We start from the raw sequence: 16343 nt of genomic DNA, 5'->3' as shown, positions 1-16343 counted from the left end.
GTTTGAGCATTTTTCAAAAAAGAAGGAAGTAATTGAGAGCAAAAGTGGTAAGCATTGGAGGAAGGTTGAATTTATACTATTGTTATGAAGGTTGGTTTAAATGCAGCTCGACAAGCGAAGCAACATCATTTATCACTATAACAGTTGAAGGGACGTGAGTATGGAAGCCATTTTGAGCATGCTATGTGTCCAAACAGTGGAAAACAGCTGTAAGCTTTGAATATGAAGAATCGAAGACCTGTGAGAGGACTTCTGATATAGCACAATAATCACTTAAAGTGTATTATGCGTTGTCACCATATGATGGAACCATGTAGTAGAATCTTAACAAATCGTGACCATCGGTCACTCAAATCTGATCCAAAAGAGAGAAGACCCGATCAACCATATAATCGGTGCTCGGAATAATAGAAGGCTCACCCCATGTGTCTAATGGAGCCTCTCGTGACATTTAGTTACCATTAAAGGATGTTATACAATAGATTCCCATTACATCTACAATTACGAGGTCTTTTATCCACTAACCAGTACCAGTCAGATTTTTAAGAAAATCATTAACTAATATTATTTTATTACAATATAAAAGCAAAATATATACAGAGTTTAAGGTATGCATTCCAACTCACTCTTCTAAGAACTCAAACTCTCTATTTACACTTATCCTTCTTGAAAACTTATTAACTTGAGCATCAGAGTAGGTGCTTCTAAGTGCCAAACACCTCACCTTCTCCTTTTGCAGATTGATAGGTTATGTTCAATTCATTTTCGACAACATCAATAATTAATATATTAAATAATTAAAATTCAATTGTTTCGATAATAAAATTAATATGAATCAAATTAAACATCAAATACTAACAATTAAATAAAAATATCCTCCTATCAAAACAACTAAATTTCATACATTCGATTCAATTATTTAATTTTATTCAAATATTTTATATTTTTAAATAAATTCTATTACATTAAAAAATTTCAAAATGGTTTTAAATAGAAAATTTTGACTTTAATTTAAAATTAAATTGAATTAAACTAATCAACTTAAATTTAATGTTTAATTATTTTTTAATTTTAATTTGATATAAATAAATTTAATTCTAGATGTTATTTGGTTAGAGCAGTACAACTGAAGTTATTGAGAAGGACTAAAATTTATTTATTTGGATAGCTATATTCATTAACTTTCTAACAAATTAAGGGCAGAGTTATTTATGTAAAATAATTTTTAAAAAAATTATAATTTTATTTTTTATAAAAAAATAAAAAAAATTGTAAACATGTTACACTTGTCAATAATAAAAATTTTGTTTATAATTTAAAATAAAAAATAATAACTAAAAAATCATTAAAAAATTTTTAAAAAATTAATTGTTTTACTTTTAAAATAGTTTAACTAATTTTATATATACAAATAAATATTCTTTAAATAACAATGTAATTTTAATAACAAAATATTATAAATTTTTTTCAAAAGAGCCACTGTTGTTTATTTGAAAAATAATTTGAAAGCAGAAGTTTTACTATAGAACAACAGTGAAAAAAAATCTATATATTAAATTTTAGCTAAATTTAAAAAAAATAAAACTAAATTTCCAGAAAACAGGCATTTATAAAAAAAAAAAACCTTGGATTTTCAATTTTATTAAAAAAAATTTACGGAAAACTTTCAAATTTTCTATAAATAAACAATTCTTGAGTTTTTTTTTTTTTATTTTTTTTCTTGACTTGATGACTCGTTAGGAAATGAATAAAACAAATAATAAAAATAAAGAAGTCATTAGTGTTGTATAAAGGCGGAGCGTGGTCAATACTGCCAGAAAGGATCACATAAGGAAAGCGGAAAAAGAAAAAAAATAAATTCAGTGGGCAGCTAAATCTCTGTATTCACTGTATATTCCTGTCTCCTGAACCAATAATTACCAAATCCACCAACGTCTAAATTCCCGCCCGACTCCTCCATTGGATTCGCTCTCACTCATATCTCCACCGCCACTGTCTTCTTCCGACCATCGCCGATCATCTATGAAACCTAAATCCACTAAGCAAAAATGGAATTTCAATCCGAAGCTACGCTTCACTTATGTCTTTCTTTCTTGCTGCTTCTTCTTCCTCGCTGGTCATTTTGCCTCCACTCTCATTTCTCAGGTTTAATTTCATTTTATTTTTTTAAAAAAATTGTATTTGATTTTTTTGTTCTGATTAATCTTCTTGTCCATTGTAGGATTTCTCTGGAGCTAAGCAGAAAGCAAGGCAGCTCCAATCTCTGAAAGAGGAGATTATCGATTTGTTGCCTCCTGGAAAGACTGGAGATGATTCTATTACTGTGATCCCCTTTCAGGTTCTTCTTCTTCTTCTTTTTAATGATACTACTATCTTAGCAGAAATCAGCGTTGAAAATCTTGCGTTGGTACTTTGCAGGTTTTGAGCTGGAAACCGCGTGCTCTATATTTTCCTAATTTTGCAACTGGAGAGCAATGTCAAAGCATAATTAATATGGCAAAGCCAAGCCTTAAGCCCTCTACTTTGGCTTTACGGAAGGGAGAAACAGAGGAGAACACACAAGGAATCAGAACCAGGTTTTTATTTTATATATGCTTAATTACCTTCCTGCATTTGAATTGGGAACAGTTGAATAGATTGATTGAGTCGTTTAAAGACTTCGAATTTCCAGCCATATGGTTATAATGCTATTTACCATGTTCAGGTTGAATGCCCCTGAAAATGATTGGTGCAATTTATTGCCCCAGCAGATATCTTTGCATGTCAAATAATTCTCAAAAGATTGTTTTTTTTTTTTTTGGAGATTTTATGTTGCTTGTTCACTGCTTACCTCTTCCTTTTTCAAACAGCTCTGGTATGTTTATTAGTGCTTCTGAAGACGAAACTGGAGTTTTGGATGCTATTGAGGAAAAAATTGCCAGAGCCACTATGCTTCCCAGGGCCCATGGAGAGGTATTGTTAATACCTCTTTTTGCATACATTTTCATTGGAGAAACCTGCACGTTCTTATTGTTCCTATTTTCTGATAACAGAATAACATAACTATCCAGAAATGACAGGGAAGGTTCTTCACTAAGAACCCTTAAAGAAGCTTATTGTTGTGGTCCCAAAAAAAAGGAAATTGTCAATTTTTAAGTAGCTAAGAATATCGTCCAAAAGAAAGGTTATCCTTGTGCAATTCACTTATTAAATACATTCTTCAATTTTGTCTCTTGCCTTTTTCCTCCTCCTTTCCTGGCTGAACCAAATGAAGGTCGTCAGCATAAAAGACAAGATATGGAAAAGCTAGGGTGAGAAGAGATGCATCACCCCACGTCAACTTTTGTAATTTGGAGTTTACCATTGGAGTGGTGCAGTCAACTTCAGTTTAATATGTATTCTATGTTTTAATCTTTTCATAATATCTGCTGCTGTTGCTTTCCCCAGGCATTCATTGTTCAAACCCTTCTAATAAATGAATCCTCTTCATAGTTATGTTCATGTCAAAGAATTATAATATGCAAATATCCAACTTATTAAGCTTCAAAACAATTATCAAGAGCTCAAACAATTATTTAATTATTTGCAATTAATTTGCTTTGAATTATTGAACCTTTTATTTCAGGGCAATTTTAAAATTGTCTGAGGATTGCACCATGTTTCAGGCATTCAATGTCTTGCGCTATGAGATTGGGCAAAAGTATAATTCTCATTATGATGCATTCAATCCTGCAGAGTATGGGCCACAAAAGAGCCAAAGGGTAAGTCTCGTTCTAAAACATATCTTTTTCTTTTTTTACTTTATTTTAATCCATGTAGTTTTATGCAATACATGCGTATGAATGCGAACATCCACTTACAATCTTGTCATTTCACCTCTCTTTATTTCACAATAACATGGTTTTTATATAGGGATGATAGATCTCTGGTCTGTAAATCAGTTGGAACCAGTTTCATCTAATTGTCATCAAACCAAGCCAACTAGCTGCTGAAATGTTTCACCCTAGAGAAGCATATATAATAAACATGAAACCTTTTTATTTACATGGAATTGTGAAATTCTTGATCTGGTATCCTATCCTATGCCAATCTTGTAGATATCTAACCATCCTGTTGGTCCTTTAACTCATAATTTGCTTATATGATTCCCACATTGTGATTTTTGCAACATGATGATGACTGGATAATGCATACATAGCACTAGGGTAAAATCCCTTTAGAAAGGAAAATGAAAAATAGATCCACTTCTGTGTTGAAAAGGTGGTTTTCTGAATTGATGTATCAGAAACAATGGCATTTGTGATTCACTGGTGAGCTAATTGTGTTTGTGTTTGTATTTTTATTAACATACTGATGGGAAAACCCATCGGCTACTGTATCGGTTCTCCAAGTTATACTACAATGACAAATCACCATTCTATTATTCTTATAAAGTTATTCTATTTTGTTCCAAATGGTCAATATCAATTTCTTCATGTTAGTTCCTTTTTATGATTCACTGGTGAGCTATACATGGGGAGAGCTCCCCCTTACCATAAACACTTGATCCTCCATTCAACCTTACAATGTTTGAACCTGAGACGTTTTAATAGAAATTCCAAGTCTCCAACTACTTGATGTCCCCTTGGACATATCCTGATGAAAATTCTTTATATTACCAAGTGCGTGTATTCATCTCTGACAAAAGTGGTAATATTTGTGCCTGGTTTGAAAGAGAAAAAAGAAATGACATTAAATTTATTATGCAAATACTGCCATACTTGGACCTTCTTGTAATTGCTTCATTTTAGAACTGTCAACTATAGGCCTCCTGAATACAGCAAAAAATTTGGAAAAATAAATAAATTATGTAAGACATAGGACTTGAGAGCCTCAATGGTCTCCGATTGTCAGTTGAAAAATGCCATATCTGTGATTAGAGCCAACTTTCATAAATAAATTCTTAATTTGATTAGGATCATTACAAAGACAAAGTTTTAATTCTAAACCTCTTTGATAAACTTTTATGCAGGTTGCTTCTTTCTTGTTATATTTATCTGATGTAGAAGAAGGTGGGGAGACCATGTTTCCATTTGAGGTAAGATCAAGAACTCTTTCTCCACTTTCTTTTTGTTGGTCACGTTACTTTATAGATTAAACATTCAACTAGACTTTTTTTTACAGAATGGCATGGAAATCGATGAAAATTACGACTTCGAAAAGTGTATTGGTTTGCAAGTAAAACCACGCCAAGGGGATGCACTTCTATTCTATTCACTTTTCCCAAATAATACAATCGATCCAGTAAGTATTTCCGAACTCTGTAAGTTTAACCTGAACATCACACCACATAAGAGTGCATGAATGCCAACAACTGAAGAATAAGTGTATATCAAAGATTTTCCCAAAAACACAGAGAATAATTTCCCCAAAATGGAGATCACCAATAACTTCTCATCCGTTGTAGTTCAACTTAGTATTTTGATCGGCTAGATTCATGGGCTTAGATTATTTGTAGGGCAACTGCAGAATTTAATATTCAAGGCTGATTATTGTTTTGGACATATGTTATCGTCTAGAATTGTAACGAACCTGTTGGTTTCTCTTGATCGATATATGTGTCTGGATGCTTTGGCAGACATCATTGCATGGGAGCTGTCCAGTAATCAAAGGGGAGAAATGGGTGGCTACAAAGTGGATTAGAGATCAAGAACTAGACGAATAGAACAGTTCTGCATGCCTTCAGGGTACTGTAATGTTCAAGTGTTGCTTTTGGACTTCGACAAAAAGAATAAGAAAATTTCGAGCCTCTATTCATTTACCTTTTTGTCGAATATAATTGTTATAGTAATCGAAAATAACAAGTCTATCAGATGAAAAGGGACATCAGATTCAATTTTTAGCCAAATATAGCAGCTTGGCTACAAGGCAAACTTTAAAAAATAATAAAAACAAAGGCTGTATTAAGAATAATTCTAATGAAATCTTTGATCAATCACACAATGGAAAAGAAGAGAACCATATAACTTTAAATACAAAAAAAATTTTAAAAAAATTAAAAAAAAAAAAAAGAACGTCACGTAAATTGTAACCTAAGTTTTGTGCAAAATTGAACATTGAATAAAAATTCTCCCGTGCATGTTGCTAAGCTCTCTCCGGATGTGTGGATGTTGCTCAGCTCTCTCCGGATGTGTGGACTCGCAGCGCCTTTTTCTTTCCTGGTTATATACATATGAGATTGGACCTGCAAATATAAAGTGGAACAATTGATCTACGATCCCTAACGGCCACATCAGTTGATTATCTGGCTATTGTTGGTAAGCTGTGGCTTTGCCAAGGAAGCATTATATAAGTTTTAGCCCTGGATTTCGTTATGTGCTTTCAGAAAGCAGAAAACAAAATGAATACCTTTTTGCTTACTTTGCTATGGGCTTGACATCACGTAATCTATCCTTCACCTCACTTGACCACCTAAGTTAGATGACAGACGCCCAAATTTAATCCAACTCAAGTTCTAAAATTTGGTGTACAATGGAGTTGTTGGAACTACAACTTGTGCCAGTTCTGGTACGGCTGTTTCCCCCATCGCTTCAACAAATGCACGCAACCAGCTGCTATGAAAAGCCCAAGGGCAGCTAACGCGATCACAGTTGAATTCTCAAGTTTCTGATAATAGCCTCTCTGAAACATGGAAAAGATTGCAAATGAGTATGTATTACACAGCTGTTTGTTTATATTGAAGACGGCAACTTAGCCGAGAAGGCTAGAACAGGTTTAAGTGCAAAAGAGCACCCAATGAGAGTAAAAGAATGGCCATAATTAAGAGCTAACAGGACTACATCCAGGTATGCCAACATTTATTGACGCGAAAAAAAGATGAGGGTGACAAGAGAACAAAAACCAGGTGTGAGTCGTGTGACCCTGAAACATCAAGTAAATGGGCCAAACTGGAGGTAGTTCCAACAGGTCCTCATTGTTATTGTTTTGAAAACCATGACTATGTAATGGGAAAACACTTCTCCTGTTAAAGTTCTGGTAGACCAGCTGACAATAATTAGTCTATTCTCTTTCTATTTCTTTTTTTCCCAACTTCTAAGAAAGTCATTGTTGGGCTGCCAATTCTGGCTCACATAGAACCACACTGCAGCCCTGTTTTCACACCCTCCAGTAATCTATTCTATGGTGAAGAAAAGCATGGGGTTATGAACACGTGTTTGCTATATGTACGATCAAACATCTTATTAATGAAGATATCCACAGCAAACATTTATTCATTCAAGGAATGGCCAATGTTTATTGCTATGTATGGAGGAGATGCTCAAGTACCATGTGCTCAGGCAACCTCGTTAACAGAAACTTACTTGCATCAGCAAAAACAGAATAGCTGCATTTGCAGGAGCTAGAGAAAGGCTTATCATTCCTCCACGCAACTCATTCGGCACATGCCTACGCATAAAGAAGTGGAAACTCAATTAAAAGCCACTTGATGGTCACCAGTAGTTACAATACAATAAAATCGGATAGCACATTTCGCCATACATGGTCCTCAGTCTTGCGAGTGAAGGTATGATCAGGCCTACTCCAGCATGGAATAAGCAAAACAGTGATACTAACACTCCAATTTCCTGCATTTCACAGATAAACATCAAGTACCTCAGAAGATCTAGTACAAGAACCAAAATGAATACATACATTTATCAGAGATGCAAAACTTGAGTTACCTGATAATCATAAGCCACAATTGACAACGTGAACCCTAGAACAATGAATGCATACACTAGGCAATCCTCAGTTCTAAGTGATGATGGACCAGTGAAAAGCCATGGAAATACTGTGCTTCCCAGCATTCTTGATCCCAGTAGGCATGGAAGTATCAGTCCCAGAGATACTTCTCGTCCATCAGCCTAAAGTCACATCCAATAAAAAATATCTCATATCCTTGCTGATTAAAATTGGTTTCTTGGTCTACTCCAGAAAAATAAAAGGTTACTTGGTGATTCATCATCATTATTAATTGTAATTAATTCCAAAATTATAAGAAATTACAGGAAGAATATAACTTTTTATAGAAAAGCCCAGCCTTCATGAATTCAAATTAATGTATGTTCTTAGCTGTGTAATTACCAATGTAAAGAGTTTTCAATTAGAGTTCTCTATAAATACAACTATATAAACTCCCCTTCCAACTTCAAACAAAAAACAAATATGCTGTCTCATGTTACAAATATTAACAGTTTTTGGCAAAATCTTCTTGTATATTATTGAGTCAAACCATTTAAACTTTTTCCATGGTAAATACCACAGGAGAGAAGGAAAAAGAAATAAAGAGAGAAAATATTAAAAAAAAACTCATACTCTAGCATAAGACTGAGATGTTTACAGACATATGTATTTATCTTGCATTTGCTTTCAATCATAAAGCAAGCTCGTTCTTAAGGGGGAAGGAATATTGCCTCTTCACCAAGTCAAGGTTCAATTATAAGTTTCAATAGATCATTAACTTTTAATACATCATGTTTGTATCATTTAACCAAGGAATTTATTATATCTTAAAAATAGGTGAATTTATTATTTTGTTTAAAACAAAGTAACAAAAAAAATTTCTGGCTTTACAAAATATTTTATCGACAAGGAACAGCATTATTCACAATCAATAATAAAAAATAACACAATTTATTAGTACTAAGTTAAAATAAGGTTTATTGTTTATAAAGAAATATTATATTTATATATAATTATTTAATGTGAAATATCACTATTTTTCATTAAATTTAACATTTTTTTATTTTTTTTATGAAATAATTACTTTCAAAGACTAAAAATGTTACTTCATGTAAAATTTATTAGAAAATATACTAATTTCATATAGTTTTAAGGGTGGATGTTACAAAGGCTGCCGAAGAGGGAGGCCCAAAACCATCTAGAAGGATAAAAGAAAGTAACAGAAATTGATGCTGAAAATTGATGACTCAGCAGGACTCAATGGAATAGGCCAGCTGTAGGATACAGAGAGAATGTTTATAAATAAGACAAAAGAGAACGTAAAAGACATGTTTTGTGAGTATAGAGAAAATCTCAGACTGAGAGGCTGGTAATTTCCCAGGAATACAAATCTTATTTGCCGAGTATTGGCTAGAATCATCTTCTTCCTTTATTTCCTTCCTACTTCTATTGTGTATTGTTCCTTACTCTACCAGTGGACTTGGTTTCTCACAAAGCTAAATGGAAGCAAAATATCCATATAGTTGACCCCTACTAGTTTGGGATTAACCTTAGTTGAGGTTGTCATTGCTTTTGTAAAACAAAGTAATCCTACTTTAAATAAAAAGCAAATTGATCAGCAGGATAAAAATAAATCTAGCATGACAAGGAGGAAACCGAGATATCAAAAAGCAATAGTGAAAGCATTTGACAATCTTTTATATAAACAAACATGTTATCTACCACCAATGTTGGGGCCCACAGAATCCAGAAGACTGCAATAGAGAACTGAAGGCAAGCGTGTGCAAATCCCAGCAGCCACATCCGTTTATCTGGTGGATATTACAAGATCACCAACAATAAGAACTGATGAGAAAACTCTTATTGTAATCTTATTACTCAAGCCAAGAATATAACAAATGCATAGAGAAGTAAACTTTCCTTCGCTCTATCTTTAACAGCATAAATACATCTAGAAAGTTTTCTTCGAGCATATGAACATCAATATGTCCATGTCAAACAAACACGTTAAATGTAAAATTGATCAAGGTAGTTTCAAAAGTGCAAAGTTTGAAACTATTTATGTTTAGTAAAAGCACACATTATGCTAAATTATACGATGATGCAATCTGCTAAGCATACTGCACGACAATGAGGAAAAAAAAGAAGTAGAACTGTCAGAAAACAGATGCCAAAAATACAAACAGTTCATAGAAAAAGAAAGACAAATCACATGACACTTGCTAATGCATAAACACTTCTCAATCCTACTAGAGTGATGTCCCAATTAAATCAATCCTTTGAACTTCAGGTAAAATGACCATGCTTTCATAGTAAGAAAAATAAAAAAGCCCAAAGTCAGGTACAAACAAGTATAAATAGTTCAACCTTCGGAAGATTTTCTTCAGATTTAATTATGCAAAGCAGCAATGAAAAGACATAATCTAGAAGAGCTGTATGAAATGCGTGCGAGTGATCAGATATGAGATATCATTGGAAAGGTAATCAATAACCTAAAATCCTTCAAAATAGGGAAAAGAGGCTAGTACATAAAACCAAGGTTAGAAGTCCGACCATCAATCCTAGTTTTAAAGTGCAGCATTAAGTAAAGCAAAAAGTACATTCCTTCTTTAGGCTATTGCTGTCCTCACACTAAACTGTTTTTAATAAAGACATTCAATTTTCTAAATCTAAAAATTGCAGTGCCTCGAATCTCAATATTGTACAATGCATGCACCAATACTGAAGAAATTTTAGATTAAAATGTTTCAACACAATTAATTTGTTTGCTTGAGTTAAAACCAGGAAGCTTCATAACAAAATATAAACACTTACCATTAAAGATATGAGTATAAGATACCCTATAATCTTTAATTGCAGCATTCTTTGTGGTTTCTTTCCATCCCTTGCTGACAAACATGATACCTATCATTGCCATAAAGGTGGCTGCAGAGTAAGAGGATGCAATGCCTTTTTCCGGATTACTACCTAACAGCCAATTTGCAAGCACCTGGCTTCCAATTAATGATGCTGACTCAAAGAAAGTCATTAACCAAACTGTGTCACTCAAAGTATCTTGTCCATGTCCTTGCTGCAACAAGGAAGAATACGAATTCATTCATTTTATAGCACAAAAAATGCGCTAATAATGTTCATATTGAAATGGAAATAAAAACTAAGCCTGAATCCTTACCAATATGAATTTGTTAAACGATAATAAAATAAAAGAAAAAAAATTTGCTAACACAAACCTTTTCATTTTCGACAACTACCCATGCCTCGAAACTGAAAGAAAAGATCGAGGTGGCAAGGGATAAACATATACTTGCTAACCAGATGCTAGGATGTGGCATAATCCTCTTCCATACGCCAACAAAGAGATGCAGGATGCAAAAAATCAAACAAGCTTTCTTGTGACCTCTACATAGAAGCATGCCATAATCGGCTTAGTTAGACTTTAATGTACTCTAATCCACACATGAAAGTAAAAAATTACATGAGAATTTTATTTTCCAATAGAAATAAATTATTGGGCAAAGATCTAGAAATCACACTCAGTCTAGCTATCAGATATCGGAGTAAAAAGTTAGCTTTGCTTACATTAAATCAGAGATCATCCCTAAGAAGGTACCAACAAGAAGAGAAGCTCCATATCCAACACACAGCGAAGTCACCATTTGCTCTTTATTAACTCCATAATTAGCCAATTCCAACTCTCCAAACACAGACCAAAGCCCTTCCATGACTGCCAAGAACGACAATTAATCAAACACATATCACATAACCAACCGAATCAAAGCCAATGTGTATGCAATTAAGCGAAGCAAAGGAGACTGACCTGAAGCGAGAGAGAAGAAAAGGAGGAACTTTCGCTGAAAACGTTGGAAAGAAGAAGATGAGATGCCATGATCAAAAGGAGATTGAAATTGAGATTTGTTGATGCTAGTGTTGGTTCTTGATGCGTGAGGGAAGAGAACGATGGAGAAGAAGCAAGAGATGAAAATGAAGAGATACAGAGAGGGGTTAGGTTCCCAAATGGAGGTTTCGATGACCACAGCCATTTTTATGGGGCAGTGTACAGATCTGGAAATTTAGAATTTTGATGTTAGATTGGTAAAGACGTGCATTTCACTCTCATTCAACAACAAACTCAAACCGGTAACTGAATCTGAAATCCGGCCAAAGCTTGGTACTTGTTTCCTCGGCCAATTCCCCAAAAACGGTGCGTTGCAGTACTCTAGTTGTAGAAAACTAGAAATTATAACACACTCTCACCTAATTATCAATTAATTTTTCCTATAATTAATAGTAAAAGATTTTATTTGTGTAGATAATTAATTTTTCGTATAATTAATAGTAAACGATTTTATTTGTGTAAATATAAATTGGAATTGTAATCAATATAAAGAAGAAAAATCGCCTAAAAAAAATTGAAGAAGATGAAGAATTAAAGGAGAAGAAAAAAAATGAGAAGAGAGTATAATTTAGTTTTTTGCTATATTTTTAACAGTTGAAATAGATAAAAAAATTATTTTATTAATAGAAAGAAAATATAAAAATATTTTAATAGGTTTTTAAAATGGAAGAATTAATATATTAATAATGATAATATTTAAAAATTTAATATTCCAACAAACTTTATATTCTGAATGCCAAAATTGAAAACGTTGAAATTGAAGTTGATGAAAATATAAAAAAAACTTTAAAAATACATGCCCCATAAAATGGACTTTTAAGCCAAAACATGTAAGGTAAAATTGAGAGAAATTAATTAATAAATTTTAAAAGATTTATAATATTTTAATATAATTTTTAAAATTTAGTGATTAATTAATAAATTTTCAATATTATATAAATTAAATAATAATTTTTCCTATTATTAAATTTTCTATTAAATCTAATATAAGTTTAATTCTATTATATTGTAGTATAATGTAGCAAACATAACCTTACATCAATAATTATATAAATTATTGCAAATTTAAAACCCAATATAAGAGCGATGTTGACACGTATAGATCATCGTTCAATAAATTTGATTTAAAATCAAATTAAATTAAATAAATTAAAAATTAAAATTTTAACATTTATAAAAATCGAATCGAATCAATTTTAATAGAAATTAAATTGAACTGAATTGATTTAATTTGATTCGATTTGAACGATTTGAATTTTTAATAAATTTTTATTTTTTACATTTTATTTTTAATATTTTAAAATTTAATTAGAATATTTTAACTTTAATATAATATAATCTCTCTATATTATTAAAAATAATATACTATTATCCTTAATTGGTTCGATTCGATTTTTTTAAATTTTTTTATCAAAATCAAACCGAAATAACTGAAATTTTTAAATTAAAAATCAAATTCAACTGAAATGAATAAAAAATTAAACCAAATCGAAATGAATAAAAAACTGAACCGAACCGAAATGAATAAAAAACCGAACTAAATTTTCAAATTAATTGAATTCAGTCGATTTTTTTTATTTGAACTGAATACTGCTCACCCCTATTCATACGCATATGCAGATATTTAAAATTGGAAAACATAAACCAATCAGATTCAAAGAATTTTAACCCTGCATCAATTTGCTCTTAGTAAATTTATTTACTAGAATCAATTCAAAAATCAATTAACCGATCAGAGTAACTTGATTAATCTTCCTATATTTTTAAGGGGTAGAAAATGGATAAAATTTAAAGTTAGTCTTTCTACCTACTTGAGATAGTCGCCTTTATCAATTATATAAATTAAAATACAAAAGTGCTATCCCTAGAGTGTTCTCAAAGCCAAGCCAATATACCATATAAATCTTTTTTTTTTTAATTAATAAATCTTAGGATTTTAATGTAAGCGTTGAATATATTAATCTCTAGTGGTATATTGATGTGATTATGTATTTAGAATAAAAATATATTAAGTATATAAAATTAATTTTTAATTTGAGTTGAATAATATAATCCGATTTTATTTAAAAAAAAGCACACAAACAATAAAATACACTCAATCTAATATATCCTATGCGCTGAGTTCAAACTCTAAAATCAAATAAACCATTCACATTTCAAAATAGGGTTAGAATTAAATAATTAGAAATAAATTTAAATATATCCTTGTAATTTTTATCAAGGCTAAATAAGCTCATTTAGTGCTCTCTCTCTTTCTGATTAAAGAGAAAGTTCTCTCTCTCTCAGTCTTTAGCTTTCTTCCCTAAGCTTCCCAGAGAGTTTTCTATTAGTTTATCGGCTTAGATGAGGCGAAAAACAATCTTCCTCTAGCCTCCAGAAGTGAATTTCCCTTCCTAACTTCTGAGTCTAGATATATAGAGGATTTTTTCTTAATTTTCTTTTATTGCACGATGGTGAAGAAGAAATTTACTTAGGATCTACATGTTATATTTATTTGGTTTTCGTTTAAATATGTAAGGCCATAATCTATCAGGGCTACTGCAGTTCCTTGCTTAAGGGGATCGAAGAGGAAAGGAATTTTGTAGACGTTCGCAAATCTTATTATCTTATAATTTCAGTCTCTAAATACCATAAAAAATGCCAGAGCTCTTCTCTCTCTCCCTTTTTTTTGTCTCTACCATGGCCTTGATTTTTTGGTGCTAAATCTACTAGTGATTGCTTTCTGTCTTTTAAGCTTGATTATTAAAGAGCTAATTTTCTTTTTTATCATTTTTTATGCTTATATGTTACGATCTTCAGATACTTTGCTTCTCAGCCGTGTCTATTTTGTAATACATATGGTTTTGTTGGGTGGATGTAAACTATTTGAGGTTGTTTAAGTTTTTCTCCAACATCAATTTGATTCTCTTCCCAATGCTAGAGATCAATATAACAGAGCAGACTCCTTACATTTTCAAATGCTTCTCTGAGTCTAAAAACAGGTGGGCAAAAAACTGACCGAACCGAATTAATTTAAAATTTTAGTTTAGTTTTTTATTTATTTCGGTTCGATTTGATTTTTAATTTAAAAAATTTCAGTTATTTCAATTCGGTTCAATTTTGATAAAAAAAAAATTAAAAAATCAAATCAAACCGATTAGTAATAATAGTATATTATTTTCAATAATATAAAGAGATTAGATCATATTAAAGTTAAAATATTCTAATTAAATTTTAAAATACTAAAAATAAAGTGTAAAAAATAAAAATTTATTAAAAATTCAAATTGATCAAATCAAACTGAATTGAATTGAATCAGATCAGTTTAATTTGATTCGGTTTTTGATCAAAATCAATTCAATTTGATTTTTATAAATACTAAAATTTTGATTTTCGATTTATTCAGTTCGGTTCAATTTTAAATTGAACCAACTGAATGCTCTCCTAGCTAGGGATTATATTTTGAGTTGGGCTCTTCAACTATATTGTGCTTTTTTTGTTAAGCTACTTGTAATCTAGCGTTTTGATTTTTTTTTTAAATGGGTATTAAGAGAGTATAATATGAGATTTCTCAAATTTATTCAGATGCACTGACCACCAGACTAAGTCTGTGAGTGCTTTTTTCATTTTGATTTATACATTGTAATGTGATTTAAGTCTTCCATCAATGAATCTAATATACTTTGACAAAAAAAATCATTTTAATTTTTTATCAAATAGATCCATAACTTTATATTTAAAATTATATATGTCCTCACATATTAAAATATTATTTTTAAAGTAAATTGGAGCTGATATTCTTTATTTTTTAGTTTTTGTTTTTTATTAAAAATAGTATATATTAAAACTTATGGAAATAATATTTTTTTATTAAAAAATTAATATTTATACTATTAGGACCTCTTTAATTGAAAAAATTAAAATAAATTTATTTAACCTCAGTTAAAAGGTATATATGGAGATTTGAACTTATTTTCCTAAATAATTAGATAAAAGTGATAATTAATGATACAAACATTTTGGACCAATTAAAGGAATAAAAATATCTAAACAATTGCAGCTTTGGTTGCTTCGTCTTTTCAAATGGTTTATTTCCATTAGCATTGATCGTTTCTTGGCATTTTGTTAGGCTCCTTAGAAATGAAATCAGTTATGAAACGGAAATTAATAGATCAATAAATGAATAAGAAAGTGGTTATATATATTATTTATAATGAAAATTGTAGAGAAAATTTAAAAATTACACTCATAGGTTTAATTTGTTGGTAAGTGTATATGAGTAAATATGAGAGGTTTCAGATTTTACTCTCCTAATTCTCAATCTCTATTTCAAAAAACGAAAATTTAAAAATTAAGTATTTATCAGCTTTTAACAAATTAATCAAGTTTACTTTATTATCTCAAGTTTTAATTGAATTTAAATATAAAAAGAAAATTTTATCTCTTTCCATAAACAAAAAAAGATATTAATATAATTAAAATATAAAAAATTACCGTTCTACAACTAAAAAAAAAATAAAATAAAATAAAATATGTACACTACAGTTAATAGTACTATTAATCACTAATAGTATTGTTTCAACATTATCAATTACTAACATTACTATTAACACATAAAAGATAATACTATTCATCATTAACACGTAAAAGACAACACTACTAGCGAGTAGAATATCATGATTTTTTTCAACTGCATTAATCACTTTTAACTTCATTTTGTATTTTAATATTTTTATTTTTATATGAATCTCTCGTATATTAACACAATTTTAATTTGATTTTGCATTTT

The 16343-nt window shown here is 30.7% G+C and overlaps 2 protein-coding genes across 4 annotated transcripts; one reads left to right on the top strand and one right to left on the bottom strand.

The window, feature by feature from the left end:
* The first annotated feature begins 1823 nt into the window (after positions 1 to 1823).
* On the top strand, positions 1824 to 5779 carry LOC110628326 (probable prolyl 4-hydroxylase 9). Its single transcript, XM_021774941.2, has 8 exons — positions 1824 to 2145; positions 2222 to 2338; positions 2419 to 2576; positions 2850 to 2952; positions 3645 to 3740; positions 4991 to 5056; positions 5143 to 5262; positions 5597 to 5779. The coding sequence occupies exons 1-8, from the start codon at positions 2023 to 2025 to the stop codon at positions 5681 to 5683; spliced, it is 870 nt and encodes a 289-aa protein (XP_021630633.1). The 5' UTR covers positions 1824 to 2022; the 3' UTR covers positions 5684 to 5779.
* A 122-nt stretch (positions 5780 to 5901) lies between these two features.
* On the bottom strand, positions 5902 to 11864 carry LOC110628325 (molybdate-anion transporter). Of its 3 annotated transcripts, none has more exons than XR_002490040.2 (10): positions 11498 to 11864; positions 11260 to 11404; positions 10911 to 11079; positions 10495 to 10750; positions 9403 to 9491; positions 7680 to 7862; positions 7498 to 7583; positions 7320 to 7404; positions 6367 to 6639; positions 5902 to 6202 (listed from the first exon to the last, which is right to left on the bottom strand). XR_002490040.2 is itself a non-coding variant. In XM_021774940.2 (9 exons), the coding sequence occupies exons 1-9, from the start codon at positions 11718 to 11720 to the stop codon at positions 6505 to 6507; spliced, it is 1371 nt and encodes a 456-aa protein (XP_021630632.1). In that variant the 5' UTR covers positions 11721 to 11864; the 3' UTR covers positions 5902 to 6504. The 3 variants fall into 3 exon arrangements, 1 of the variants encoding a protein (XP_021630632.1); XR_002490041.2 differs by having other exon boundaries at positions 6379 to 6639; XM_021774940.2 differs by having other exon boundaries at positions 5902 to 6639.
* Between the last annotated feature and the right edge of the window lie 4479 nt (positions 11865 to 16343).

The sequence above is a fragment of the Manihot esculenta genome, chromosome 12 (genome assembly GCF_001659605.2).
Source record: "Manihot esculenta cultivar AM560-2 chromosome 12, M.esculenta_v8, whole genome shotgun sequence".
In the NCBI taxonomy this organism is placed as follows: domain Eukaryota; kingdom Viridiplantae; phylum Streptophyta; class Magnoliopsida; order Malpighiales; family Euphorbiaceae; genus Manihot; species Manihot esculenta.
This window is presented reverse-complemented; position numbering and strand designations above follow the sequence as displayed.